This window comes from Diplotaxodon limnothrissa, linkage group LG22, assembly GCF_057381915.1.
Source record: "Diplotaxodon limnothrissa isolate DT_005_m linkage group LG22, D_limnothrissa_male_GT1.1, whole genome shotgun sequence".
In the NCBI taxonomy this organism is placed as follows: domain Eukaryota; kingdom Metazoa; phylum Chordata; class Actinopteri; order Cichliformes; family Cichlidae; genus Diplotaxodon; species Diplotaxodon limnothrissa.
Genome location: NC_140616.1, coordinates 16,942,016 through 16,969,167, shown reverse-complemented (window position 1 = coordinate 16,969,167; position 27,152 = coordinate 16,942,016). Strand labels below are relative to the sequence as shown.

The window sequence follows — 27,152 nt, the reverse complement described above, 5'->3', positions numbered from 1 at the left end:
AGACGGGAGATGCGCTTTTGGTAATAGAAAAAAAAAAAAAAAAAATACACGACGTGCTTCGTTCCGAACTCTGACGCCGTCCTTACCGTGCCCATTAAGCGGCTGCCTGGCGGGAAGCTTGCCCTTGCGGGGTGTCGAGTGGCAGGAGGAAGAAGCCGAGGCTTGGCTGCTGCTTCCCGCAGAGTGTACGCCACCTCCATTCCTCACCTGCTCCTCCTCCTCTTCGTCGTCTTCCTCCAGGTCCTCCTCCTCCTGGGAGCTTCCGAAGTAGGCCATATTGCTGGGCAAGGCAGAAGAACCTGAGTGCAGAGGGGAGGTGGTTAGTAGGGGGAGGAGCAAGGAAATAATTACAACTTAAAAATAATTTAAAAAAAAAAAAAAAAAGAACACCTCTCAACTGGAAGTTTAGTCTATTGCCAGTCTGCTGTCCTACTTCACCACAATACGCATTAGGGAACCCCAAGTGCATTTTAATCTCAGACGTCATAAAGGGAATCAACATCAGCACGTAAGTGGTGAAATATTATAGCAAAAATAGAAGTTGCTCAGGGGTTTAAGAATAATGGGGCTTTTCATCTGTTATTATCCCAGTTGGTGGCTTATTGATGCTTTGTAAACTGCTCTGCACACAGCAGTGCCATTGTTGCCGACAGTCAAGTGGAGAAATGCACAAACACAATTAAGGAAATGTATAGCACAATGTCAGAATGATGACAGAACGACAGGATATATGCGTATATCATATATACCCCGCTCCCCCCAGTACGTTCCCAATAGTTCATTAGATATTGTACCATCAGCTTCATTTATAGAACTGTCATTGTCAGTGGGTTAGCTGACCATTGTCTTGTAAACTTCTCACTGGGCCAAAGAGTTTGACAACAGCCGCTGTGGTTCTAGCAATATCAGTAGCAATGCAGTAGCAATGCAATGCACTGTCACGCGGTGCTAAGGGAGAGGGAGAGAGATGACTAGCAACTATTTTATAGATAGCTGGAAGCGCTGCAAGTACGCAACAAGCCGTCTTTCCACAGAGGCTCTTGATGGTGACAGTTTTATTGAGAAATATATAATGTACATATCTAACTCTGGTTTCTAAAGTAACTCTTCCACAAAGCGCTGCTCCCTCGCTCTCTCTCTAGCTGCTGAACTAATCCCAAATCTGTCGCGTTCACTCTTCCAAACAGGATTACTGTCAATCTCCAACTCTACTGGAGAAGAAAACCAACTTTCTCTTTTTCTTTTTACTTTTCCTGTCACACTCAATCACTTTCATTGACATCTGAGAAATCTAACTCGGTACGGTGTTTGGCAGTGGGTTGCCTATAACATTACCTCCGTTAGCTCGACGCAGACATACAATCGCTCTCACAAAAAGGTCATAAAGCCCAAAGCTATGTTGTTAAATCTCATAATGTTGTACTCGTAAATCAGCGTGCAAAAACAGCACATGCAGGAATAAAGAACGGGAAGGGAAGCATGCAGAGCGCAACGGCAGTGATGTCTACGAATACAGAGGCGCAGTAGGAAATCGCTCAATGCCTCGAACTGATTCCAGAAAAAGAAAACAAAAAACCACAAATACAAATACAAAAATCTAAAAATGAGTAATAGATTATGAGTTTTCCACCTATCGCTGCAGGTACTCTCGGCAGGCATGTTTGGGTGAGTCTGTACTCAGTTCGTCTGTCGTCCCAGCATATCACCACATCACTTGGTGCACTTACATTTTCGTTCTGAAGATGGGATTGAGTTTAAGAACAACAACACGAGGACATGGTGGCAGAGGTGAGAAATCGAGCTAAAGAAACTGAATGCCAAAGCATCTTATCGGCTTTCGCTGGGAGGTTGGGTTTTTGCAAGAAACAAATGATTTTCTCCCGAGGACTCTCACTGCATGGACTGTAAAAATCGGTACTCACCAATACTACAGATCAAGTACAACTCTGGATCCCAGAGCAGACAATGAACAGCCCATTGTTTATTGTAATAAACCCCTGAGAACTAAGTGAAGGAAACCGACCGCTCCCGTGTGCAAAACGCTTGTGTATGCAACATGCATGAGTGACCTTGGGCACACTTAACATTTTTAACTTTTTAACTTGTACAATTAGTTTAATAATGTAATAATAATGTAATTCTAAAACTACATGGTTACGATTGTCGATTTGTGCTTAACGGAAATGTGTGATCATGCCACATTCTCACAGCTTTAATTAAATCTGGCTGCGATCAGGAAACCGTGGATTTGTACAAAGTTGTTGGTCGTTTATGACTAAATCGATTACATAGCATGAGCGACCACTGTGGGTCTATTACCCTTTTCAGGGGTTTCAATGTGTAACGGGCAATTAATGAACAGTAATGTGTGATTATACACCAATTAAAATAATCTTAATCCTCTGAAAAATAGGCTGAATTCAAATAGCCTGCCTTAAACTGTGGGCCTACTTAAATTTACATAGTGGATCTAAATTTATCCAAGCACATTATTTAATTAGCTCACTTGTTTTTCGAGAATATATTGAATATATGTAAGACCATTTTACATCTTATGAATGTAATACATTCAGTGGATGAATTAGGTGTTATACTTTCTGGACAGGCTATAATTTAGCAGGAAAATTACACTTGGAATTCATAAAGTGTTAAAAGGCCGGATAAAATGTTTTAGTGAGTGACAGTAATGCAATCATGTGTTGGTGATATGTAGAGTACTGTGCAAAAGACTTGAACCACCCTTCATTTCTCTGTATTTTGAGAGGAAAAGGGTGAAAAAGGTGCAATAATGTATAATAATTTAAGCTTTCTTGTAATTTCCTGAAGTCTTCAGGAATAGTTCTCCAGGATCAAGGACATTCAAAGCTCTTCTTTGGATGTTGGCTGCCTTTTAGTCTATTCTGATCCAACACTGCTTCAATAACAGTGAGGTTCAGGCTCTGGGGAGGCCAATCCATGACTGATAGTGTTTCTATCAATGTCACGCTGATAAATGAAGCCGTTACCAATCAAACGCTTTGCAGATGGTATTGCATGGTGGATCAAAATCTGATGACACTTTTCTGTGTGTGTGGGGGGGAATACCCAGCAAAGACCTGACACAGGACCTGAGAGATGCATCCGATTTCTCAAGTTCACCCAATTTCTTAAGGACGTTACTTTCAGAAACTGTTCATCTGCTGTAGACAGTTTTTCTTTTGTTCTCCACTTGCCAGGTTTTCAGCCTTAAGAGCTCTTAAGGAGTCACCTTGCAGGTGCAAAAGCACTATTTGATGCTCGTCAAACTGAGGTTTTTTTGTAGATTCAAGTACAGAAAATTGGAGCAAATGGTGTGTTTTTGCGACAGGCTGCTAGTAACAAAGAGCTGAATGATAATTGGTTCTTTGTTAAGCCGTCCGAGTTTTGGACAGCACTGTATCAATTTTTTTTCTGTTTCTGTTTCTGCTCAATCGAACTCAGTTTCTGGTGCAATTTTTGTTACATTTCTGTGCTATTTTGTCCTTTGACATTGTATTTTTACCTTTTTATATTATTGTAGGTACTTCTTCATGCTTTGGCTGCTCTAACATAAGAACTTCCCAGCTTTTGAGATTAATAAAATACTTCTCATCTGATCTGTGAAAAGTGTTCCACAAAGTGCATTTACTTCACAGCTGCCTGGATACATTCAACATTTGTGTGTGTAGGTGAGATTACAGTCACCCTTTAAATGATATCCTGACTAAGGCTAGGCTTTTCTAATAACTGTTACATCCTGAAGAACTCAACTTTATGTAACCATCACCTCAGAGTAAACGGCATGCTTTAGAAAAAGAATCCTTAGGAAGATTGCTGTAAACCAACAACTTACACTGGCACGGATTTGATGGCTTCCTTTTCGCTTTGGAGAACAAAAAGAAGCAGACTCGCTGAAATCATTATCCTAATTTTCCGACTTCCTTTTCTGAAGCGTGTACTACATCTTTAAACATAGATTAATTTTCGTTTTAAAGTGCAGTGACTATTATTGGCTGGCGAGAGGACATGTGGTTAGCACATGTCACGTTACATTTATTTTGAAAACTCGGTTTAAATAGCACACACATATCAAAGCTTTCCAAACACAAACTAAAGCCTGGTAATAATAAATCTTGTTGTGCTTTGGATCGTACTTGCTTTGGATCGTAGAGAGGGAGAGAGAGGGAGAGAGGGGGGAGAGAGAGAGGGGGGGAGGGAGGGAGGGAAAAAAGTGTGTAGTGGCAGCAGATTCCCTGAAAATTGCTGTTTCATCTGCTCTGTTTAACTTCGTACAGAGGTCTGACAGAAGTAACTGTTCTACATAGTTTAATACAGTCTTTGCATTCAGCCATAAAGTAATGCTGCATTTCAACATCAGCTCACACACTCCAAAAGAACTAACATAAGAAGCTAAGACAACACACGTTCAGTGAGTGTTTATGTTGTGGTTTTGAGCATGTGAAGCAGAATGCAGACAATTATGGGAAAATTACAGTGGCACTTTTTCCTGCTACACGTTTTCTGGCTTGTAACCGTGGATCTGACCTCCGCATGCACAAACCAACAAGATCCAAAAAGCACCAACAATTGTCCCTAGTGCCCCCCCATAAACACACACGCCAACAAACACAGAGCATGCACACCTCGTTTATCTTGGCGACAGAGCAAACGCTCGTCTCGTAGACCAAACAAACACTAAGGCGGTACGCACACCGGCCCAATCAGCTTCTAATGACTTGCTTCATTAGCTAAATGGCTGTAATTTACTGCCCTAAGCAGGGGTCAGCAGGCCAACGGCAACAGACCACAGGGGCACCTAAGGGCAAAGATGGGGGTGGGCGCTTGTTTTTGGATTCCAGGCAAATGGAGATGAACCGGTGAACATGTACAAACACTTTTATCTTTATGTGAACCGATTTAATGGGATTACGGTAAGATAATTGTTAGGACTAGCTATTTAGCTTGTATATTAAAAAACAAAACAAAAATAAAATAATGTCAGATTGGTACAACTGAACAGTTGCGAGCTGCTTGTTTTCCTGTGCGTGTTTAATTGTGAAAGAGCCTAAGAGTTCAACACAAATCATTTAGTCTTTATATTTTTAATGAAACAAAGGCTAAAAATTTGTTTTGTAATTTGCTGTGGTGATGTGCTGGGAAAGAAGAGAAATGCCACAAATGATAAAATAGTGACTGAAGGCAAGGTTCAGACAAGCAAGGGGATGTCACAACAGCACATGGGCCTAGAGACCCGTCAGTAATTTTGGCAGCCTCTGGTCACTAGAGAAAAATCCGTATTCTAGTCCTAGTTGGTGGGTGTGGTTGCTAGGGGCTGTTAGCCATCGCTCGATGAAATCTGTTGAAATGATGATTTTGCACCAAATCTCTTAACAGTTGTTTTTGTCACAAGCAGATCTGCAGTAGTTGCCTATAGTTTCCATGGAAGATGCATGCAAGCTTTAGTGAAACAAACTGGAAACAGAACATTTGTCTTCAAATTTAAAGTTGCGCTTCACCACTGCAACCAACACATTTCACCGATTCACGCAATCGCCTGCCAGCAACCCACCAGCAACCCACCAGCAACCGCTTGCAACCGGTTGGGGAATGCACATTTCTTGCCCACCGACTGGTGGTTGAGAGATGGTCAATGACAGATCTCTAGGCCTGCGTGAATGAGGGCCCAGTATATTCAAGATCCCCACAATAACACTGTCTGGGATTTTGGAGAGCAGCAGAGGGAGGGACAATTACACAGACTGAGCCTGCCAAACATATTTAGTGATCCAATACTGACCACTGGCATGACCACAGCAGTGGCAACAATACTTCTGGAGCAGATACCAGACATTTACAGCCCTCATCTATCAGTGCCTTAAAACTGTACAGACACACTCACCCATGCACACAAGGTGGAGAAAACACAGCTCATTCTTTCCCCAAGATCTCCAACAGGGCATGTGCCCAATCCCACAATTACACCAGTTTTTCATCCACCTCATTCCAGACAAATCATAATTAGGTCTGAAAGAGTCTATTAGGATTGTCATTTTTAACGGGGCTCTTGGGTGGGGGGCATAATTATAAACCCTCCATTCTCTGGCTACCCTTCTTTTGTCCCCTCAACTGGAATTGAAACAATGAGGACAATTTAAATAGTCAATCAGGAGGGTTTAGCTGCCATGGGGACATGTGGTTGTGCTGACTTAGTTGTAAGTGCTCGATGTGTGTTCAGGAAGTATGAACGCTGTTTTGAAGGGAAGGTAGGAAGAGGAGGTAAACACGGGTCCTCCGGTGAGGAGAAGTTACAACAGCTGAGCTGTGCCAAAACTCTTCATCGTTCTCTTAGAGGGGAAAAGGGATTAGGGATTACATTTCCAATTGACATTCCTTTATGTCAGCTAAACCATTAACTCCACAAACAGCGGCTCTGCTTTTAGAAGAGAAAAGCAGACTCCGTGAGTGTTGCATGAGGAACTCCTCCACAGAGTCATTACTGAAAAGAAAATCACAAATGTATGCACACACATATCGTTCCAGGCCTTAAATCAAAACAGCAATCATACATTTGGAGGAGAGAAAAGTGCATTATCCCTGAAGGAAACACAGCTGTCACAGCAGCAATGCACTTAAGAAACACACGAGTAGCTGTCAGACTTGAATCTTTTTCTTTGAAAGCAGTCGGACGAGTGAAAGCAGTGAAAATGTGTTTCTAGTTTGGCAAACAATTTCTGGCAATAAAATACAAAAAAACCAACACACACACAGACATTATTAATTCTAACAATCTAGCCACAAAGATAAAGATCCTTTAAATCCAATAAAGTGCCTTTATTAGAACTAGCTGTTTTTTGTTGTTTTTTTAAAAAACAGATGTGAACAACTCCTCGGTTGGTTTTGGTTCACATGTGTAATCACAAATGGGGATTCTGAGGTCTTTGGTTCACTAGGTCAGAGCTGGGAGGTTATGTAAGCAGAGTGGATGGATTGGCCTCACTGAACCTGAGGAGAGGCACCACACTGGGGCTGGCAGGCAGAGGAGAAAGCCCACAGGGCAAAGAGCTAAGCGCTGTTGTAGCGTTCACACGCGCACACAGGCACAGGAAATTACAAAAAACAGGAGTCTTGCATAAGAGACTCATTTGCAATAGTGTGTGCACACAGTTATTAATTTACTCCCTAATCGTTAAGCTCATCTTCGGTACTGTGTGTACTCTGTGTGTGCATTACTGTGTGTTTGTTCCTCACTGAAGCAAATAAAGTAAATGACAGCTTCCCCAAATGAATCACATAAAGGTGAAACTACTCAAACAGCTGTTATATCATTTATAGCCCATCAGCAGGGTGCATGTCATACACTCAACATTAAGAAAACTGGCCTCCAGGGCTTCTATAAGCTTGGTTATAGGTTAAAATTTAAAGATTACTGGGCAAAAGGTTAAATAGGTTTCAAAGGCAAGATAAAGGCAAGAGAAGGACATTAAAAAGGTGAGCATGGCAGCAAAAGCACCATTATGGCCAAAATGATAGTCATTGTTATTTTGATCTATATTGAAATCACAATTATAACGCTGCTTTCAGTAACATTCTTGCTAATGTACAAATGCTGCACAATAAAATTAGAAACCCCCTTTTTACTTAAATCAGGGTGTCTGTTACAGGAAAAACATACATTTCAAAACTTGAACACAAATTAAAATCAACAGAACGCCATCACATTTTTCTACATTCTCCTGTTAATTAGAACATCTCTGCTGACAAATAAGGTGTTTGTTTACCTTGCCTAACTGCCTCTCCCAGAAGCAAAATAATTCTTTCTTTGTACCTGCTCGATGGATGTGACTAAAACCTGAAGCAGAGTACTTGACAGCTGTGAGATCGCTCCCTTTTTCCACTGTAATGTTTTGCATACAGCGCAAGTTTTGGAAAAATAACTGTGCACAGAGATAACGTCTCTTTTGTCCACCATGTTGACCATTGCCACAGAGCCTTCGACGCTCCCCTCGTTTAATGGGCTCTTTTCTTTGACCAAATGCGATTGTGTTGGTGAATAAGTGTGTCTTTGTGAGTGGCGTGAATACGCTGCACGACTACGGACGACTAAGATGACGTTTGACAAATCACGCTAGCAACCACTGTGTGTTTCTCTTGGCCTTCATGCATTCATTTTACTGCCATTTGTGGTGTGTTTTGAGAAATTGAATAAGTTAGTTGTGTTGCTCTGTGGCGCACGCACAACTCACTCAGCCGCACTCTTTCCATGTGATTTATTCACAGTTAACATCTCTTGCCCTAAATCCCAAGTATTTCCAAACAACTGGCGACATTAGATTTTTGTTTTGACAGCCTGTTATCGGTTGCATATCTGCCTGTTAATGTAGTGTTACTGGTCCGGACTAGCCCAGGAAACTTCAAGCTGCGCGGTGCAGGGAACAGCTGTGATTGGCACATGCGGCCGTGCTGTCAGGCGGTGATTTACGTTTGCTTTGTGTTCTTTTGTCGGAGCACGCATTTCCAATATCGGTCGATCGCGTTCATTTAACTGTGGGAGGCCAAAAATCAGGATTAAGATTAAAAATTGATTTTCAAGTGTCTGCAGTTATTGAGGATTTTGTGTTTGTGCAGTTTCGGGTGCATTTTTCTTTTGTGTGTATTGTAAAGACTGGGGAACACTTGGGTTATAAATGATGCAGTGTGTGCCAACAATTACGGTGAATACACTGATACCAAGTCAAACATTACTCAGTTGATTTTTTAGAAAACAAAAGCAATCGAAACCATGTCAAATCATTTTGACTTTGACTGTGGGGGTAACTTAAATACTGAGCATCTCAATTTGAAATGAACACCTTCACTCTGCTCTCATCAGTATTGCCCCCACCCTGTATGCAGCAGTACTACACTGTTACAACAGGCAGACAAGGCCAGAGGCAGACTGTCTGGCTACCACCCAAATGGCTTTCTCCATGGATATAAACAGCCCAAGTACAGGCCTGGACCACACATAAACACCATTTTGAGAACACAGGCAAGGACTGCGCACTCTGGCTTGTTTGCTACGGTGTGTGTCTGTGTGTTTGTGTGCAGGAGAAAAAGCTGAACAGTGGGATAAACACACATTGAACATAGACCCAAGACAGTGTGGGTGGTGAGCATACATGATGTGCATCCTTCTATATAGTAGATAGAAATCTCTGTTGCTGTTTTTTTGTTTCTTGTTACTTTTCTGTCCAGTTACTCCCACGTTGCATCAGAATAATCCAGCACCCCCTGCTCCCCCATGGAGGAATTAAAAATAGCTTTTCCTCAGATACAACAACAACAACAACACCACCACCACCACACAGCAGTCAGCCAATTCATTATCATAGGGAAAACAAATCCCACAAGAGCAAAATGGCGTCAATAAACAAGCTGGGATCGGATGAAAAGGTGCACCAACAACATGTTAACTGCAATTTCTCAACACAGACTGACACACGAGTCCTGCTTCTTTCACAACATTTCTTTTTCTTTTTTTTGGGTCGCTCACTTTATCGCTTCAAATCTTTCATGTTTTAACTGCTTTTATGTGGCTGTCTGAATGAGTGATGGATAGAACCCATTGGGTGGATGCTTAATGTTTTCCAGATAAGATAAGCAAACAACACTGCAGTGGATACACGGAGGGGGAGGAGGAGAAGGGGGGGGGGGGGGGGGGGGGGGAGAATACAAATTTATGCTTACACCTTGAACGTTTGACCTGGGTCACACCCCAGAAATCACCACTGATGAGATATTCTGGGCAGAAATGTCACTTAATGCTTACAGAAAAAGAAAAAAAGCTAAAAATCTGATCAAAATGAAAGGGAAATCAGGGCTATGATTACACAGCTGGAGATTCTGTCAGAGACATTTTTGGTAGCTGACATGAAGGAGCCTAATGTGTGTGGTGGTCAGATCACCAGAGACATGTATCAGAATCTTAAAGGGGATTGGAGCTTTCAGATATCAAAGACTGGAGTCTCTTTGAAAAGATTAACCAGGCTAACACAGATGTCCTCATGGGCTGCGTCTCCCTATATACCCTGCATGCTTTGTGCAGGTAGTTGGCGCGTAGACATAACCCCCCACCCACACACGCAGAAAATGGTATGAGGGCACACAGGAGATAAGCAGGACAGGGCACATCAGTGGTTGGTGTGGATTTGCGCACACACACACACACACACACACACACACACACACACACACACAACCTCAAGGGCTCTGCTGACATTCTCCCATGTCCCTCTCTTGGTAAGGGTCCCTGCATATGGGTCACATGAGAGGCCAAGGGGAAAACTGAGCAGAAGAAGCCCTGCAAAGGAAAATGTCATCCTCACAGCATGGATGGAGCACACACGCACAGAGAGCCAAACTGGTGTCTATAAATACAGTGGTAGAACAGGGAGCGGCAGCACTGGGGGGGCTGTGGAAAACTGTTCAATCGTTAGCTTAGCAGCCTAGCTCTAAAATTAGCATTAAAGTGCAGCAGAGTGCAGCTAAACACTCGCTTGAAATCTGCTCGCAAAACACTAATTCAGCCCTTAATTATAAAGAGAGACAACAGCAAAACTGAGTCAGAACAAGTCACCCACGCTTCATTAGCCTGCAACTGCTCGTGTGTAAGGCACGGCGTTAGCTTAGCACCAAGTGATTAGTCTAATTTCAGCCACAAAGTATATGGGACATTGTATCATTAGCCTATGTAACATCATGGCCTATATATGTAAATCAAGGCTCATCACACGGAAGGCTCGAGTCCATTTTAGCAACTTCCAATTACACGTTTCTGAATGAGCCCTGTAAGGTTAAAATGACATCCCATAATAGGAGTATTCTCCTCAGAACAGGAACATATAGCCATTACGCCCGACAGACTTTAATCTAAATTTTCCCCCCTCCTGAGTGTGGAGCGGACTTTTGTGGGAGGGGCAGAGGTTAATAACGATAACGGCAAATTAATCTATAGAGCAAGGTGTTTCTGTCTTTCACAGGAATTAACTTCGGTTGCGAGGACATTTTAAAGAAAAAAGGGTGGGTGAGATATTCCACGAAGGATAGAAGTCACAACCAAGGTTGTTTGAGATAAACGGTCCTATGTAATGTTTGGACCTTGGGATGAACGTGTCACTCCCTCTCCTCTCATTTTTCTTAAGAAGGGATGATTGAGAGCAAGGGGGTTATCGTTACATCACAACACATTCAGACAAGACATGTAGTAGACGTAGCTGTTTCAACATATACCTTACAGTGTAAACAGGAACAGCAAATTAAAGAGTGCACATGCATCAGATAAACCTAGAAACTGTCAAGCCGTCTCTATACTGAGCCATGATTGTCTCTCACCGATTCAAGATCGTATCGGCCTTGAATCCTGAAACTCTTGCATATTCTACAGAGGTTTTTGCGAGCTAAGATTGCAGATTTTTAAAGAGAATTTATAGTCCTGGGTCTTTTAACCTTGGCCTTGGAAATGTTTTAAGGTAATAAAATAAGTAGCACTTCATACTTTTAGCGCAACAAGAAAAAAAAACTTTTTGCAGTGTCCTGGCAGAGGACTAACCCCCTCTGTATCCCGGCCAGCGGAGCATAGATCATAAGTAACATGAGCCCTTCATTAACTCAAGAGGGAAAAAAAGAACAAGAGTTGTTTAGCAACCTTGAGCGTCGAGGATATCTGCGCTCCTTTGAGTGACTGCGCTCAGTTTATCAGGTATCCTTTTGAGTTTTTAACCCAAATAGACAAACAATGCTGCTGTATGAGACAAAGAGGAGCAGCGCACACACGCGTAACTCATTTGACTGCTAATTGCTCTGCTGTGGCTTTTCCACTTCATTTGACATCAAAAGTGCTACACAGTGTCAATGAACCTGTGCAGAGTTTGTAGTGCAGGCTGTGTGAGTACTCCATGTTCGAAACAGCTGCTGTAGTAGAGGGTGATAGGCAGGGTGTTAAAGAGACAGACAGTTGTTGAACGGTGGGAGGGGGAGATGTGTAAGCTGATGAAATGCAGGATAATCTTAGCCATGGGCAAGTATGCAGTTAGATGCAGCATGTGTGAAGGGTTTTGTCTGTGTGTGTTATGAGTGGGTGGAGGGTGATCAAAACCTGACTTAACAAAACTTATTCTAAGCTCCCTGGAGTTGCTTATGCACGCATCTTTATGTGCATAGAACCAAACAATAGGGAAGCATATCCTGGTGTTAGGATAATTAATATGCAACATCCCCTTTCTAGCGTTAGACCTCAGCCCCGGTCCCTTGAATAAAAACCTCTTTAATATCATATCTGCAGCGTTCTTGTTAAACAATATGCTTTCCCGCTCTGCCGCTGGTTGTAGGCACGCATGTAATTATGTCTCCATCTGCTCCACTCTGCTGCATCTTACCTCTGAGGCAGAGGAAGGTGAGAAAGTCCTCCGTCTTGGGCTTGCGCCTGGAGAGGTCCTGGATGGAGGAGGACGGGGATGAAGCGGAGAGGGATGAGAGGGACGTGGATGGCACCGTGGAAAGGCCGGCGTTCAGGCCGCCCGAGTCAGCAACTTTGATGGGCGTAGTGCTGGGCGAGTTGGGCTGCGACTGGGCAAACTTCCTCTGGGCCTGGAGCCGAGGCCTTGTTGGGAGGGGAAAGAAAAACAACAAGTTAGACCCTTGGATCCTTTGCACATAAACACAGAATTTACAAGTAACATAAGCCAGTGTGTTGGAAGAAGTACAACATTTAACCCCAATGCAGCTCCGTCTGCAGCTGACTAAAAATAAAACAGAATGTGACTCTTTTGCATACCTGCAAACCCACTCTATCATTTTTACTACTGTGGCCCACTGGCCATTGTCTCACTGTAGGGAGGTTTCGTTGAAACAATTACCCTCTAGCGAAGAATTGATTACTCTGTGCGTGTGTGTATTTGTTCAGTGAACGGGAGCGAATCCATCATGATCGCTTTGATATGCAACAAGCGCACATTCAGTGGCCGACTTGCCCATTCTCACCGATAGTGTGGGTGTATTTAAATGTGTGCATTTACATGAGCTGACGATGTTTTCACACATGTAGTTGTAGTTCCTCTTTTTCATTCCTGTTAAGCGCTATTGAATAAGAAAAGAAAAGCGCCTATAAGGCAGAGCCTCTGCTGTCAGTGGCAGCTGATAAAAACCAACTACACAAGGACAGTGTGCCAAAACAATCACATGCTAACCGGCAACAACTTTCTTCATCTCCCCATTTTTCTGTCTCATAATTTTTTTTCCACCCTCGTCTCCTCCTCACTCCTCCTTCCCTCACTTCTGTTGCTACATTGTACGCGCTTTCCTCTGTGATGCACAAAGCCTTTGAGACGTCGCTCTCATTTTTCTCTCTCCTTGTCTCTTTTCTGTCTTTATTTCACAGTGTGTGCCAGAGGAGGCGATGGTAAGAGCAGAATATTAAAGAGGTAGATGTCTCAGAAAGCAACGGACTCGCTTGTCACACACCACCTCTCCTTGATACACGCACGTGCAGGCACATGGATGCAGACCCTCCCTCTCCACGCGCACTTAAAAAGTAGGCGCGTGCTTATACACGCATGGAGTATAAAAGTCGCAGAGTGTCAGGGGCCGTGTGAACCATCAAGTGGCCTCAATCGATTAGCGCTGAAGTGAGAGAGAGAGAGAGTGAGTGTGTGTGTGGCGGGGGGAAGCTATGCTGTAAGTGTTGTGGAGTAGTGATAGAAGCAATGCGATATCCTGGTATTATTTGTCAATTTGCTGCGGACCTGACTGAGGTAAGGATAGATAGGATCATGTCTGGAGAACACCCACAATGCATTTGGCGTAGCCACTGAAAGGTGCAGCGCTCCGATTACACTCCAATCAGAGAACAGAGCCGAGTCAAAACGTGTCAATTTCCTGGCCTAAGCTCAATATGTGAGAAATTGAGAGATGATTGCTCACACAAAGCCCTACATTTGGTGGCAAGGTTTGAGGAAAAATTGCAGTTTGTTTACCAACAAGCAGTGAACACTGAACTCTCATCAGTCTGGATTTTCATAAAGAAAATTTATTAACACACGAGATCCTAATTTAAACTGTAAAGTTTTAGGACTTGCAGTGCTCGAATAAATGTGGTATGAAAAGCCATTTTCATACAGGAGGTGCCAATAATACTGTTACGCAAAGACGACGACTATCAAATACGCCACTGTGCCTCCTCCTGGGCCTCCACCTTTTAGGTATAAGATATCCATTTTACCCCCATCGGAAATTTATGGGAAATTTCGCATAACTAACAAGTGAATTCTGTCCCCATGTTGTCTGATCAACCCCCCCCCAAAAAAAACAAAACCAAACTGTTCAGTCCAAGTGCATGTTTCTCCTAAATTTAAAGAAATTCCCCCAAGATGTTCAGTAGAAAGGCGTGGACAGATGTACGGAGAGGTAACCCCGAAAAAGCAACGCCTAGAGCGTGGGCTGTCGCCGGCACCGAGGTGTTAAAAAGGGAACGTGACTATTCAACAAGCAGAAACCGCAAAATGAGGGCGGGTGTCAGTTCACACAAGGCTGTGATCTACTTGCAAAAGATAAAATAAATACGAAGGGGATAATAATAATAATAATAATAATAATAAAAAACAGACATGGAGTAAATGAAGTGCACAAAATGCAGAAAGCCAAGTTTTTCCAACCAGTCAAACAGGTTAGAATGAGTGGTAGTAGGAGGGGGACGAGGAGAAGACATGGGGCAAGAATAGCCCTGCACTCACACAGAAGCAAGATGTAGTGAATGAATGAAAGAAAAATCAACATATTATCAAGACCATAGAGGACTTTTAGAAGAAAAAGTAGAACTGGAAACTGATTCTTCAAAATCGTAATGCTCCAAGCTGATCAATGCCTTGGGTCATATTTTCTGGACAGTAGAAATGAGTTTGACAGTTGGGTCAAAACACATGAAAGTGAAGCTTCTGCACACCCGAGTCACTCTAGGCAGACTCTGCGGGTCTTCCAACTATTGAAAACCAGTGAAGAAACCACAGAGAAAAATGGAGAGAAAGAGCTGAGGCAAGCACAACACTTACAAATGTAATCAAAACTGGCACCGTTAACAATAAAATTAAGCTGAAGCCACATTTGTGTGAAAGCAAGAACAGGAAATGACGTGACATATAGAGGAGAGAGTGTGTGTGTATGAAAAGAGGTGAATCGATCATAGTAACATTACCCAGAAACATCAAACTTGAGCACTTCGACATATAGACGAAGAGCCTGTTTGCTGTAAACCGTTAACCCAAAGTCCAAATTTCAAACTCGCCAAAGCCAACAAACTGTTTCCATCTCTCGTTTTATATCGCAAGCAGTCCGTCTTGATGTGATTACAGCATTCGCTATAATTGATAGCGAGCCATGAACACTTTCTAAACAGTAAGCAGAGGGAAGATTGAGCTCTCCATAAAAGCCTCTTAGGTAAGCTGAACCCTGCAAAGTTTTATTGCTGCAGCCTTACATAAATAGGATCCTATTTAACAGGGGGGAGGGGGGGGGGGGGAGAGAGAGAGAGAGAGAGACACACCTGGGATTATGACAAGCAAAAGGATACGGATGGAGACAGATGAGCTAATAAAGTGATGTGTTTACTACATCCCGTCTAGACCATCAACCACAGCCGGCCAATCCGCTGTTACCTTTAAACTGACATCAAAGACACTTCGTGCTACCACCGAAATATTAGTGGAAACATGCACAAGTAGAAGTTCACTAATTGGGCTAAATTGTGCAGTGCCAGGTCTAATTTCCTCATTTCTTCTTTTCTTTAAAAAAAAAAAAAAAAAAAAAAAAAAAAAAAAATATTGGTATTCCAACAGCAGAGATATGGCTAATAAAAAAAAAATTAAAAAAGGTAATAAAAACAGATCTGCTTTGCCGATGATGTGATAATGCAGGGTTACGAAGAGAACATAAAAGCAGATAAATTAAACCACAGCACTTATATTGCAAGGACTACATTTCAGCTAGCAGGTTATTATTTAACAAAACAAAACAAAAAAGCAGCTCTCTCCCTCGAAAACAGCCTAACAGGATTAGTGTCATCATCATTACGAAGGTGCCAGGAACTTAAGAGCATGAAAAACATTTACAGCAACGAGTTCAGCCAATTGTCCAACCAGTTTTGCCACTGGAATCATGTCTTTCTAGCAGTCATGGACGATCAAACGTGCATGAGCACAGCAGACACGGGCGAAGCAATGCATCCAAGAGACGGGAGGATGGTAACGTTTAGAAATCAGCAGAGGAGGAACAATTTGTAGTGACTTTACTGTTTTACTTCATGCCTGCTCCCACTGCACTAAGAGCCGAGTGGTAATATGAACCCCTGATTTAGCCCTCCGTCTGCCCAGTGGTCTGTGTGTGTGTGTGTGTGTGTGTGTGTGTGTGTGTGTGTGTGTATATATGTGCAGAAATCAGGGTACATCACGTTCCCAAGCGTGTTGAGGTATAGAATACTGGCTGGTATGGTGCCATAGGAAGAGAGTGAGGCTTACGCAAGTTAAAATTAAACTGATTGCCCTGACTGACGGAGAGCGAGAGGCGAGCCGGAGAGACGCGGGTAGGGAAAAGAAAAAAAGAGGAAACTGGGCTCCAATAGCGGCAGAAAAAGAAAAGAGATTACAGCAGGATGTCCTCATTCATCCCTTTCTAATCCACCTATCATCCATCCTTTCCTCCCTTCATTCCTTCCTGCTGCACCCCCCCACCCTTCAAAGGGCTGCTCTAATGTCTAATATTACACAAGCCACAAGAGGCACGAGAGCATTGATTATCACTGAGAGAGGTAGAGTGAGAAAATCTGACGACCCTGTCAGCCAGAGATCCTGGCAAACGGAAGGAAAAAAGGCAGAAGAAGAAAGAATAGAATAAAGCACTATCTCACTAACATATATAATGAAGTGGGTGGGTGGGGGTGATGATGAGGGAAGAGAGAGAAAGATGAGACACAGCTAGTTCAGTGTGCTTCACTTAGAAGAATTCCACTCTGTTTAAGCAGTACAGCTGCGGACAGTTGACATAGATCATCACAAGCACATGGACCCTGTCAGTCAAACGCGGAGCAACTTCAAGCTCTCGTCTTCCGTCTCCATCTTATCAACATCCTCCCAGTGACAGCCATTTCCGTGGGAGTTTCTAAGATGGCCGGGCTTCTCTGTGTGGTCAGACTTACGAGGGTGCTGGCAAGCTTCCCCGCCTGCTGAAATGGCACAGAGAAACACGCTGTCTACAAGCTTCAGTAACTGACCCTCATCTTTGACCCGTGCCACTGGAGGAAGGCCAGCAACAACTGAGTTTCTTCTGCAGACTCGGTCAATAACTCAATAACCCGCAGCACAGCAGAGCGTTATCGCAAACACAAACCTCCGGTCTAAACTGGCTCCTTAAGTCAGCTTCAGCACATCAGCAGGGTGCAGAGTGCAGCGGGAGAGGGGAGGGGGAAAAGATGACTAAGCAAATGTGCCTGTTTGTTTTTAATGGAGCTGAAACCAGGAGAATCATTAAACCTCATATCAACCCATTTGTTGCATAAAAAGACTGAGAATGAATGCAAAAGAAAATAAGTTAAACGCTGATTAAGCAGGACTGCTACACTAGCACGTTTTAGTGACTGAATATGCTGTAGCTTTGGCATCTTTCCATATTGATGAAGCTTCATGAAAGCATTATTTAATTTTAGCATTAGAAAAATAAAAATGGCCTGTATTTGTATAGCACTTTACTAGTCCCTAAGGACTCCAAAGCGCTTTACACACCCAGTCATCCACCCATTAACACACTGGTGATGGTAAGCTACATTGTAGCCACAGCCACCCTGGGGCGCACTGACAGAGGCGAGGCTGCCGGACACTGGCGCCATCGGGCCCTCTGACCACCACCAGTAGGCAACGGGTGAAGTGTCTTGTCCAAGGACACAACGACGAGACTGTCCAAGCCGGGGCCACGATCGCCCATAAATAAAAAATAGAAGTTCGAAACAATCCTGGGTGCCTTTGCAATTTTAATAGAAACCTGTGCAACTTCAATGTTTTTCATGTAAGAAGACCTTTAATGAAACTTGTGTCTGTGGACTTGAGGTCAAATGCGTGGAGTCGCCACAGTGGAGCTCTGGCTGTCTGGTTTGTTTTCAGATATTTGTTGCACCACTGCAACCAGATATTTAGATGAGGCTGGCGAGGGAAACACGAGCTAGCAGCCTGTGTGTTGATTTGCGCACGGTCTACTCTTAATACAAATAAATAAATAAAATAAAATAAAATAGACAATTACTTCTAAACTAACTTTGCATCGTAACCACCACAATCTGAGAGAAGGAGAAAATAAACTAAAACCATCTTAGACAATGAAAATCTGGGTGCTAATTTTTTATCGTCTTCGACATGAATACGAGCACATCTGGAGAGACACTTTGTCTGCAGCATCTGTGGCTGGGCTGCACTCAGACTTGGCGTTCACTCCCATGATAAAAGGTTATAGTTTGAGGAGATGAGAACTGATCCAGAGTCTGCACCTTAGGGGATGTATTAATTGGCTCCAGATGGCCCACATGGTCCTGATAAAATACCACCTCACTGCAGCTGAGTGTGAGAGTGTGCGTTTGTGTGCGCGTGTTGAGTCCGAGTGGTTTCTGTCCACTTAAAATCACTCCGTTAATGTTTATATGCAGCGATAAAGCCTTTCTATGTTTTTAATCTGCTCTTCTGCCTGATTTAGATCATCGGTGAGAGCATGTGTTGTACGGCAGTTTTAGCAGTTGTTGTACACAGAAATTATATGAAGAATTTCTTAAGCCCATAAGACTTTCACTCATGAAAATGCAACGAAAACAGTGATGACGCTGTAACTGTTAGACTGTATGTGCAAACAACAGTGTGAAAGACTGTATGACAGAAAAACCTTAAGCTACTATGTTTGATACCAAACCAGAACGTTGTATTAAACAGCACAAGATGTAGCACGCTACAAAGTTATAAATAACACGTTACTGCGATCACATTACACTTTTCAGTGATTAAGTGATGACATTACAGTACACCTCAGTTATATTCTGTTGCAGATACAGACAGGGGTGTTGGGGGTCACTGTGTCCTCCCCCAGCTGAATTTTACTGATATACTTCAACTAAAAGTTACACTAACTTATACAATTTGGTAATGAAAATGTAAACACCCATACAGGGTCCTGCAGTTTGCCTGGTTATTCAGTACACAGTAGTTTAATGCTTCTGCATGACTGAGCAGATCGTGCTCGTGCAGCTTGTTTTTTTAAGCATGACCCTACTCAAAAAATTGCAAAACAATTGGAAATCCATTAAGGATATTGATCCTCACAGACAGCCGTCCTAGCGTGTGGCGAGTTCACCGAACCACTTCTGCACCCTGGAAAAAAGGTCTCTGATGTTTGTCTCTGCGATGTAAGGTATTTTTGCACTTTTATAACTGTGGGTACATCAAACATGCCTGCGTCCGGGAGAGTAAAAACACTGCTGACGACATCGGATCTTTGCAAGGATGTGAACAGCATGCTAACATAAAGCTAGACAAGCAGCTCTGCCCAGCAGCACTCAGTGACAAGCATTCAGGCTTGCAGCACTGTCGCCTTCATTTCTGCATGTTCATGCTTCTACAGTAAAATCGTAGTGATGAGCGCCTCGATTTCAACTTTACCTTGTGTTATCGTTCACACTTTAAAAAGTACAGTTTTGTTTTTTTAAAATGCAGAAATAAATTTGCCTTTAGCGATGCCGTTTTAGCCTCAAAGCGGAATAACCAAATTGTGTATAAGTGCCCAGATTCACAAACCCTAAAGTTGATGACGAGCGCTCATTATGAGCAGTTTTAAGCGAACGCTCATTTAACTTCCTGTGTTTATTGCTTTTCTGTCTCCATCCATTTAGAGGAGGGATGGCACTGCAGTGATCTGACCGGGTCAACCCTGTGACCTTTGTGTAAACAAACAGCCCACCCATAGACTCCCAATCACATATACAATGAGCATGTGCACAACAAACAAAAATAAACACAATCATTAACTGTCATGAAGACAAATATGCACACGGAAAGTCTACCTCCTATTGTCTCGCTCTTAAACAAAGAGTAGTTCACTAAAACAGGCTGTTACTAACCGCAGTAGTGATGCTTACACCAGCATACAGTTTGCAATGCTTAACCGCTCTGTGACAACATCAGGATAAATAAAGATGAGTGTTACCAAGATGTGAGTGTGTGTGACTGTGTGCGAGTTTGTCACATAAGGAGCTTCGGTGGTTTCATGCTTCAAACAGTCACAGTAAGACTGATTTTCATTTGAGATTAAATATATAGCAGAGCCTGTGTGCACATTTAAATATAACCTTGCCCCCACCCTCTTTTTTTTGGAGCGGGGGTGACGAGAGGGAAGATGGTGTGACAGGCAAATGTGAAGAGAAAGCCAAGCCATCTCTGTGAATATATAAATGCTATATTAGGTCAGATGGAAGTCACCTTTTGTCCCCTTTGTCACAAATGAATGAGTTGTGTTACACTTGGGCTAAACGCCACTGAAATAACCACGTTGACAAAACACCAGTGGGTTCAAAGGTTGTTGAGAGTGATCATATAGCAGAGAAGATTAAATAAAAACGTATTTCCCGCTTTGATTCCTTTTTTATCCTCGTGGCACTACGAGATAAACACGAAACCTCGTACTTAAATGTTACCTTTGCTGGCAGGCACAGTCCATTGGGCGCAATGATTTGGAAAGCGCCTCTAACCTCGAGTGGTTTTAGGGACAGTGCTGTATGCATCTTTGCTAGTAGTTGCTGGGTGAATTTGGTTACAACCTCCGTGACATATTGTAGGAATATATATTTCATTCTTGCAACTGGTGGTTGCAGGATGGTTGCTAACCAGTCTCTAGGCCTTTTTAACCCTTAACAAGACACACTGCTCAATTCAAACCATTTGACTTCTGACCTAGTCCACCTTAAATTTCTCATGGGAGTGGTGTGCAGGCACGGCGTTAGTCCAGTTACCCAAATTCAATATGGCATGCAATATGTAGACCTTCAGTGACCTTAAGTTACTGCCAATGATTGATAAGTAGGTAGGAACATCGATAGAGTAATAAAATAAAGACTAGGGAGATCAACCATAAAACAAACATTTGAGTGCATGCATTTTCTGCTACATGAAGAGCAGAAGTACTGTGTTCTGTCATGTAACTACCAGAACAAAAACAAATAACCTTACAGTACACGCACACACATTGATTGCTCCTAAATGATCCATCTCCCACTTGTGTTTCCAATTTGCAGAAGATTCCCAGGTTGAGATGAAAAACCGACCCAGTCAATGGTTCACCGCTCTCTGCTGCAGATCATCTCTGTCAACACACTGAAACTTTTCCCCTCCTCGCCTTTTCATGCACACCTTTCAACTGAGCTCTGGAATTAATATTACAACAAAAGGGATGGCTTGCATACGAGGTCATGCTTTTTTCCCCCCTCCTGAAAGTGTTATCTAAATTTAGATATTCTTATCAAATCATACATTGATTTGAATATAATGACAGAAAAAAGGTACTTATGCTCACTACAACAGTCTGACACATCTCAACATTTTGGCTTACAAAAGATCAAATTAGTACTTTACGACTGCGTAACAGTAAATCCCAAGAAGCGTTTAGACTTTGTTGTATGATGCCATAAGGAGCGCCACGCAAACCAGTTTTCACATGCTCAATCTGTGCTACAATTACACTAGCATTTGACAGTGATTACGGGAGCCAGTTTGTGTACTGAGTGACATTATGCACTGTGGCGGATGGTTAATACTCCTTCACCCTGCCATTTATTTCAGTGGCAAGGAAGGCTTTCATAAAGCCGCGGCAAAGCAGCGACAACGAGAGGAGAGTTTAGAGGAGATTTTGGTGAGTCACTGACAGAAAAACCAGAAGAGATCATTTAAACTGCAACGGAACGACTGTCCAGCGTGGCCTCACGTGCTGTAACTATATCTGAATCTGCTGTATTTTTGCAGCAGCAGGTAAAAGCAGCAGAATTGCAAAATACAGCGTGAACATTGTTATTCATCCATTAGGCGCTGGTGGAACAGCTAGGTGCTGCGGTGCATATAGGTCGCTACACGATACCATCTAAAGCAAATTAATAAGCACATTATGGCCCTCTATTAAAACGCACTCACTGTGTGCGTGCGTATTAGTGTGCACGTGTGTGCAGGCCTGTGCGCACATGCATGTAATCCCTCATAAATGGAAACGGTGATTATGCGTTACTGACAAGAGGCATTGGTTATGCTAGACAAGACAAGTGTGTGTGTGTCTCTCCGTGTGTACACACTTGGCATTCATTAAGTCGAAACAAAACAAGCAGCAGCAGCTGAGTGTGTGTCTTGGCTGAGAAAACAGAGAGAACAGATTCAAAGAGAGCCAAAAGTGGGGTTCAGTAAAAAAGAAGGGCGAAAAAAGAAAAAGGAAGGAGGAGAAAAAAAAAAAAAAGAGTGAGAGAACACTAAAATTAAGCTTAGATGTTGGTCTAACATAGATACTTCTGCCCACAAACACACAGCGCCCGAACTTTTGCCTCAAAAGTTTGCATTTGCTTTCACACACAGCTGAACTACTTGCTAAAAGTCAGATTAAACAAAGTAAACCGGCTTCAATAAATCTTGAATGATGTGATCAAATATGCTGGAAAGTTTTAAACATTTACAGCTTGCCCAAATAAAACCAGGTTAATGTTTATCAAAATTCAGCAATGGATTTCCTACCCACACGCGCCTCTGTATACAAAACCAAAAATCTTCACGTCATTTAAAAGTAAACCACACTGGAATCCGGTTTTGACTGAACCATGAGAGCGGCAGCACAAAATTCAAACAGAAGACTTGTGAATGATTTACTCATTTCACTTAGGACTGAACCAGATTCATCGGATGATGACTAACTGTGGTAATTATTTGAGGGGACGCTCCTGTAAAACAAACACACACACAATCTTAATATGAAACTACAACCTCTTTGTTATTGACAGGTAAACACACGTCAGGCCGTTTTATTAATCAACCTAAGTCAAATATGGGAGAGGAACAGAAGAGCAGGAAAACAACTAGGTCAGTAAACCGTGGCATTAAAGAGACTGCATAGGGTCGTGAATCTAAGAGAGTGTGTGCGCGCCTCGACTCAAACTTGGCAAGGGAGCCCCATTTGGAGAATATGGTCAAGCTTGTAAGACAGGGCTACAATAAGCTGGCATGTTTGACGGGATGTCCTGCCAGTCTACCCACCAATCTCAGGAGCATGGGAAGGTAAACACAGAGCTGATCTCAAAGACTTCTAAAGAGCGCCGCTTCCTGCCAAAAATTACTTGCACCTGTCCTTCTGTCTCTGCCCCTCTTCCTATCGCTCTCTCTTCGCGGCTCCACCCAGCCTCTCTTCGTCTACACTCGATCCCTTCATCCTCGATCCACAAACTTTTCCTTCACGCAGAATTGGAAGGCGCTACGCCATCGCTCCTCCCTTCTGTTTTGGCCAGTGCCAGGTGTAAAAAGCTCCTGGCATCGTCACAGTTAGGCCCGTTTAGGAACAGTGCAGGGGCGCCCACTGCCAGGGCACCGGAGTCATCCTTCAAGCATAAAGCGCACACACAAAATAAGCTTTTTAAGAGGGCATTAGGCATTGCCAAGTACTGGCTAGGCTTGTGTTTCATTAGCATCAGATAGAGAGTCTTTCTTCATTCAGCCCCACTGTGAGTATGTGTGTGTGGTGAACTAATGAAAACCACAGAGCAGGCTGGCCTCTAACTGAACTCCACTCAACACAGAGCACTAGAGGCCACCAGAGCAAGAGAAAATGAAAATGTGAGCTCATCTTTATTATAATTTACTCCTTCAGCGCTTTTCTTCCTTACAGAGATGAGCATTTATGCTTTACCATCTATTTAAGCCACATGATCCTTTGGTTATTGCCTGGTCAGGCAGCCCACACTGCAATTGTGACTGTACAAATAAACAAAGTTGCTGTGTCTGACTTTAAGATCGACTGTACAAGCAGTCAGAAACCGCAGAACTTCACCGAGGCTGAAAACTCCCTTCAGAGCCTGTGAACGTGTATGCAGTCCTTGGATCCAGAAGAATATATGGATCCACATTAGGATGATCTTTTCTTGAGGATATCAAAACAGAGTCTCAATTTTTTCATATTTCCAAAAGAAACATTTTCCCTATCTTGCAAAACCTTCCAAAAACATATACCCAATAATAGATCTGGATCGTCTCCAAACGCTACTCAGTTCCCAGCCAAGCCTCATTTCTGGTAAAATGTCCAAACAAAAAGAATCACTGAACTGATGAAGTGAGAAAGAAAAGGGGGGGAACATTCCCTTCTTTCTTTTATACTTTTATCTTGTATAAGTTGGCCCAGGGGCCACCTGCTTCAAATCAAGGTAGATGAAAGCTCGTAATAACCAAAGTGAGATTTTGAGGTTACAGTATCGAATGACAGCTAGGAGGACTTGGGCAGGTGCTTGATGCGCGGTGAATGGAGCCTGTATGGGCTGCTCATTACAGAAGGACATCTGCTGCTGTCCGGCCCCCAGACTCCGCCTCCAGCTTTACACTGACGCTTGGATATCGTGTCAATGCGTGTGAGAGACCAGAGGCAGAACAAAACCACACACACACACACACACGCTTGCACAACAGGAGGAGGCATGTGCTCTTACTCACATTCACACCTGCTACCGACAGTGGCTGTCAGCTTGAGAATGAAAGTATAAATTTAAAAAGAAAAAAAAAAAAAAAAGGTTTATGGCTGCTGCTTTTGGACACAGAAATGTAAGGAGGAATGCATGATGTTATCTCTGTGTGGATGCATTGCTGAGGTACACACATAACAGATAATGTGAAATCTGCTTAAAACTCTGTATCGTTTACTTCATTGTAATCTTATTTCAGCTGAAGATTTCAAGCCTTTTTTTTCCTTTTCATGCTGAACACATTAAAAGCATCGCATTTAAACATCATTATATCACCCCCCCCCAACCCCCGCTCAAGAACAATCTCTGAAAATGACTGTTGTTTCACAGACTTAATCATTTTCAATAATTCACGCATTACATAAACGCCTTCATAAAAAAATAATGCTGGATGGAAATTAACAGCTTTTTTGTGCTCAATTCCAATTTTTAACCGATTCATTCGGAAATGCATGGGAACATTGTTTCAAGTGGCTAATTATAAGTGACTGAAACTGTGTTTGCATTAGGAGATTTAAAGGGGGGGGAGGGGGCTCATTAAGAGACCTAAGCGCTATTTAAAGGCTCATACTATTTACGCAACTGTCGCAGAACTCAGAGGCAACTTGCTCCACATTTCACCACAAACATTTGGGAGAGAAGAGGGGAGAAGTCAAGTCAGAGGGGAGAAAAAAAAAAAAACATGACAAAGTGTGTATGTGCAGCAAGTTCATAAATCAGTGCAATGTTGCAGTGAAACATTTTGGAACTGATTTTTACCGGGGATGTTGTAACGGGGGTATTACGAGGGGGGGGGGGGGGGGGGGGGTGGCATGGGGAGACAGATTGAATAAATTATGGAAAGAAAGAGCAGATGAGAGAAAGGGGAAGACGAGGCATGTGTCTCAAAAACAATGAAGAGAACCCAAAAGCAGCTGGTGTCATGTGGCAACCTATGAAACCTCCGAGCTCAGAAAAGTCAGCGCAGTTCTGCTGCACTTACAATTTATACCAAGTGTGCACAGCATGCTCTCAACTTCTCACAGTATTCTTTCTGCATGCATTTAACACCCAAACATTCTGCAAACTTCTTTATAACTCAGCGACACAGAAACATCTCACACACACACACCTCTTTTTTGCAGGACTGTCCTCGCAGTACTCGCTGCTTCCTTTCAGGCCCTGACGGCGCAACGACCCGTCTTCTTTGTGGCTGCCCTTTGACCCCGAGCCGTTGAGCTGCCCATTGGCGAGGGAACCTGGAAAAAAAGGAAAATGGTTACAGCCTGGCCAGCATACGTTTCCAGCTTTCTGCCGCCATTCATACAAAACGCTTCTTTGTCAATAAAACATTAGACCAGAGAATCAATGCTGAATATCTAGATACATCTTGAGCCTCTGGGGAATAAACAAAAGTTTATATATGACAGTGTTAAAACATCCTTTTTTGATGTCATCATTAATTACGGTAGTTCTGCTTCATCTGAGAGTGTAGGGCACAGAAAAAGAAATGGCGAAAGAGTGACGAACACAAAGAGAGCACAAATTAGTTAAACATCTCAAATGCACAAGTACACCTGAGCCAGACATACCTGTATTCACCTGTAGAGGTTGTTGCAACATTTTTTTTATTTTTTTTTTTGCATATACTTACATACGGGCCTTCACACCTCATAATGCCACAGCTTTTTGCAGCATCATGGGGTAGTTTTGAAGAGGATCCGAAGAAGTTAAACCCTATGACACTTGTAGTATAAAGAACAACTTTACTGCTTGCCCGACTTGTATGTTGCGTGATGGTCCTTCATCAGGGTCACGCAACATATTACAGACAAGGAATGTTTCACTACATATCGTACTGTGTATGACTGTGTACGTGACAAATAAAATTTGAATTTGAATTTGAATGTGTCACACATATCCACATACACATCTGCTACTGAGGCAGCAACTGGGTTGGGCTGATCATGTGGTTTGGAGTCAACCGTTGCCCCTGGCAATAGGGAGAAACCAGTGGGAAATTTGGGGTGGTACCTTATATAGCCATAAGCTGGAGAAAGTAGAACTGCGTGGTGGTGTTTGAGTTTTGCCCCAAATTCAAAAGATCTGAACTGAAAGAAAACTTTTAGATGATACAGGAAAAAGAAAAATCCTATGCGAAATATAACGTGATTAATAAAGAACAGATCATAAAACCATAAAAAGACAAAAAAAAAAAATAGAAATCTCTGAACTGCTATAGAGCCACCAGTATCAGCCCCCTGGCCAGCTTAGGATAGAAAGGTACTGAATCTCCTTCATACTGACATTTCCCTACGAGCAGCTGTTGTTGTCTTTGACTTACAATATGTGACGCTTGCCCTCTGACAAAGAATTT

The 27,152-nt window shown here is 42.8% G+C and overlaps 1 protein-coding gene across 2 annotated transcripts in view; it reads right to left on the bottom strand.

Moving 5' to 3' along the window:
- Positions 1–27,152, bottom strand: part of jarid2b (jumonji and AT-rich interaction domain containing 2b) — a 105,139-nt gene that overhangs the window by 22,689 nt on the left and 55,298 nt on the right. For both annotated transcript variants that reach the window (XM_085346878.1, XM_085346879.1), the window contains exons 3-5: positions 25,908–26,034; positions 12,411–12,634; positions 87–299 (exon numbers count right to left, since the gene is read on the bottom strand). In XM_085346878.1, the coding sequence (XP_085203004.1) occupies positions 87–299; positions 12,411–12,634; positions 25,908–26,034 (564 nt within the window). The remainder of the gene's footprint in view (positions 1–86; positions 300–12,410; positions 12,635–25,907; positions 26,035–27,152) is intronic.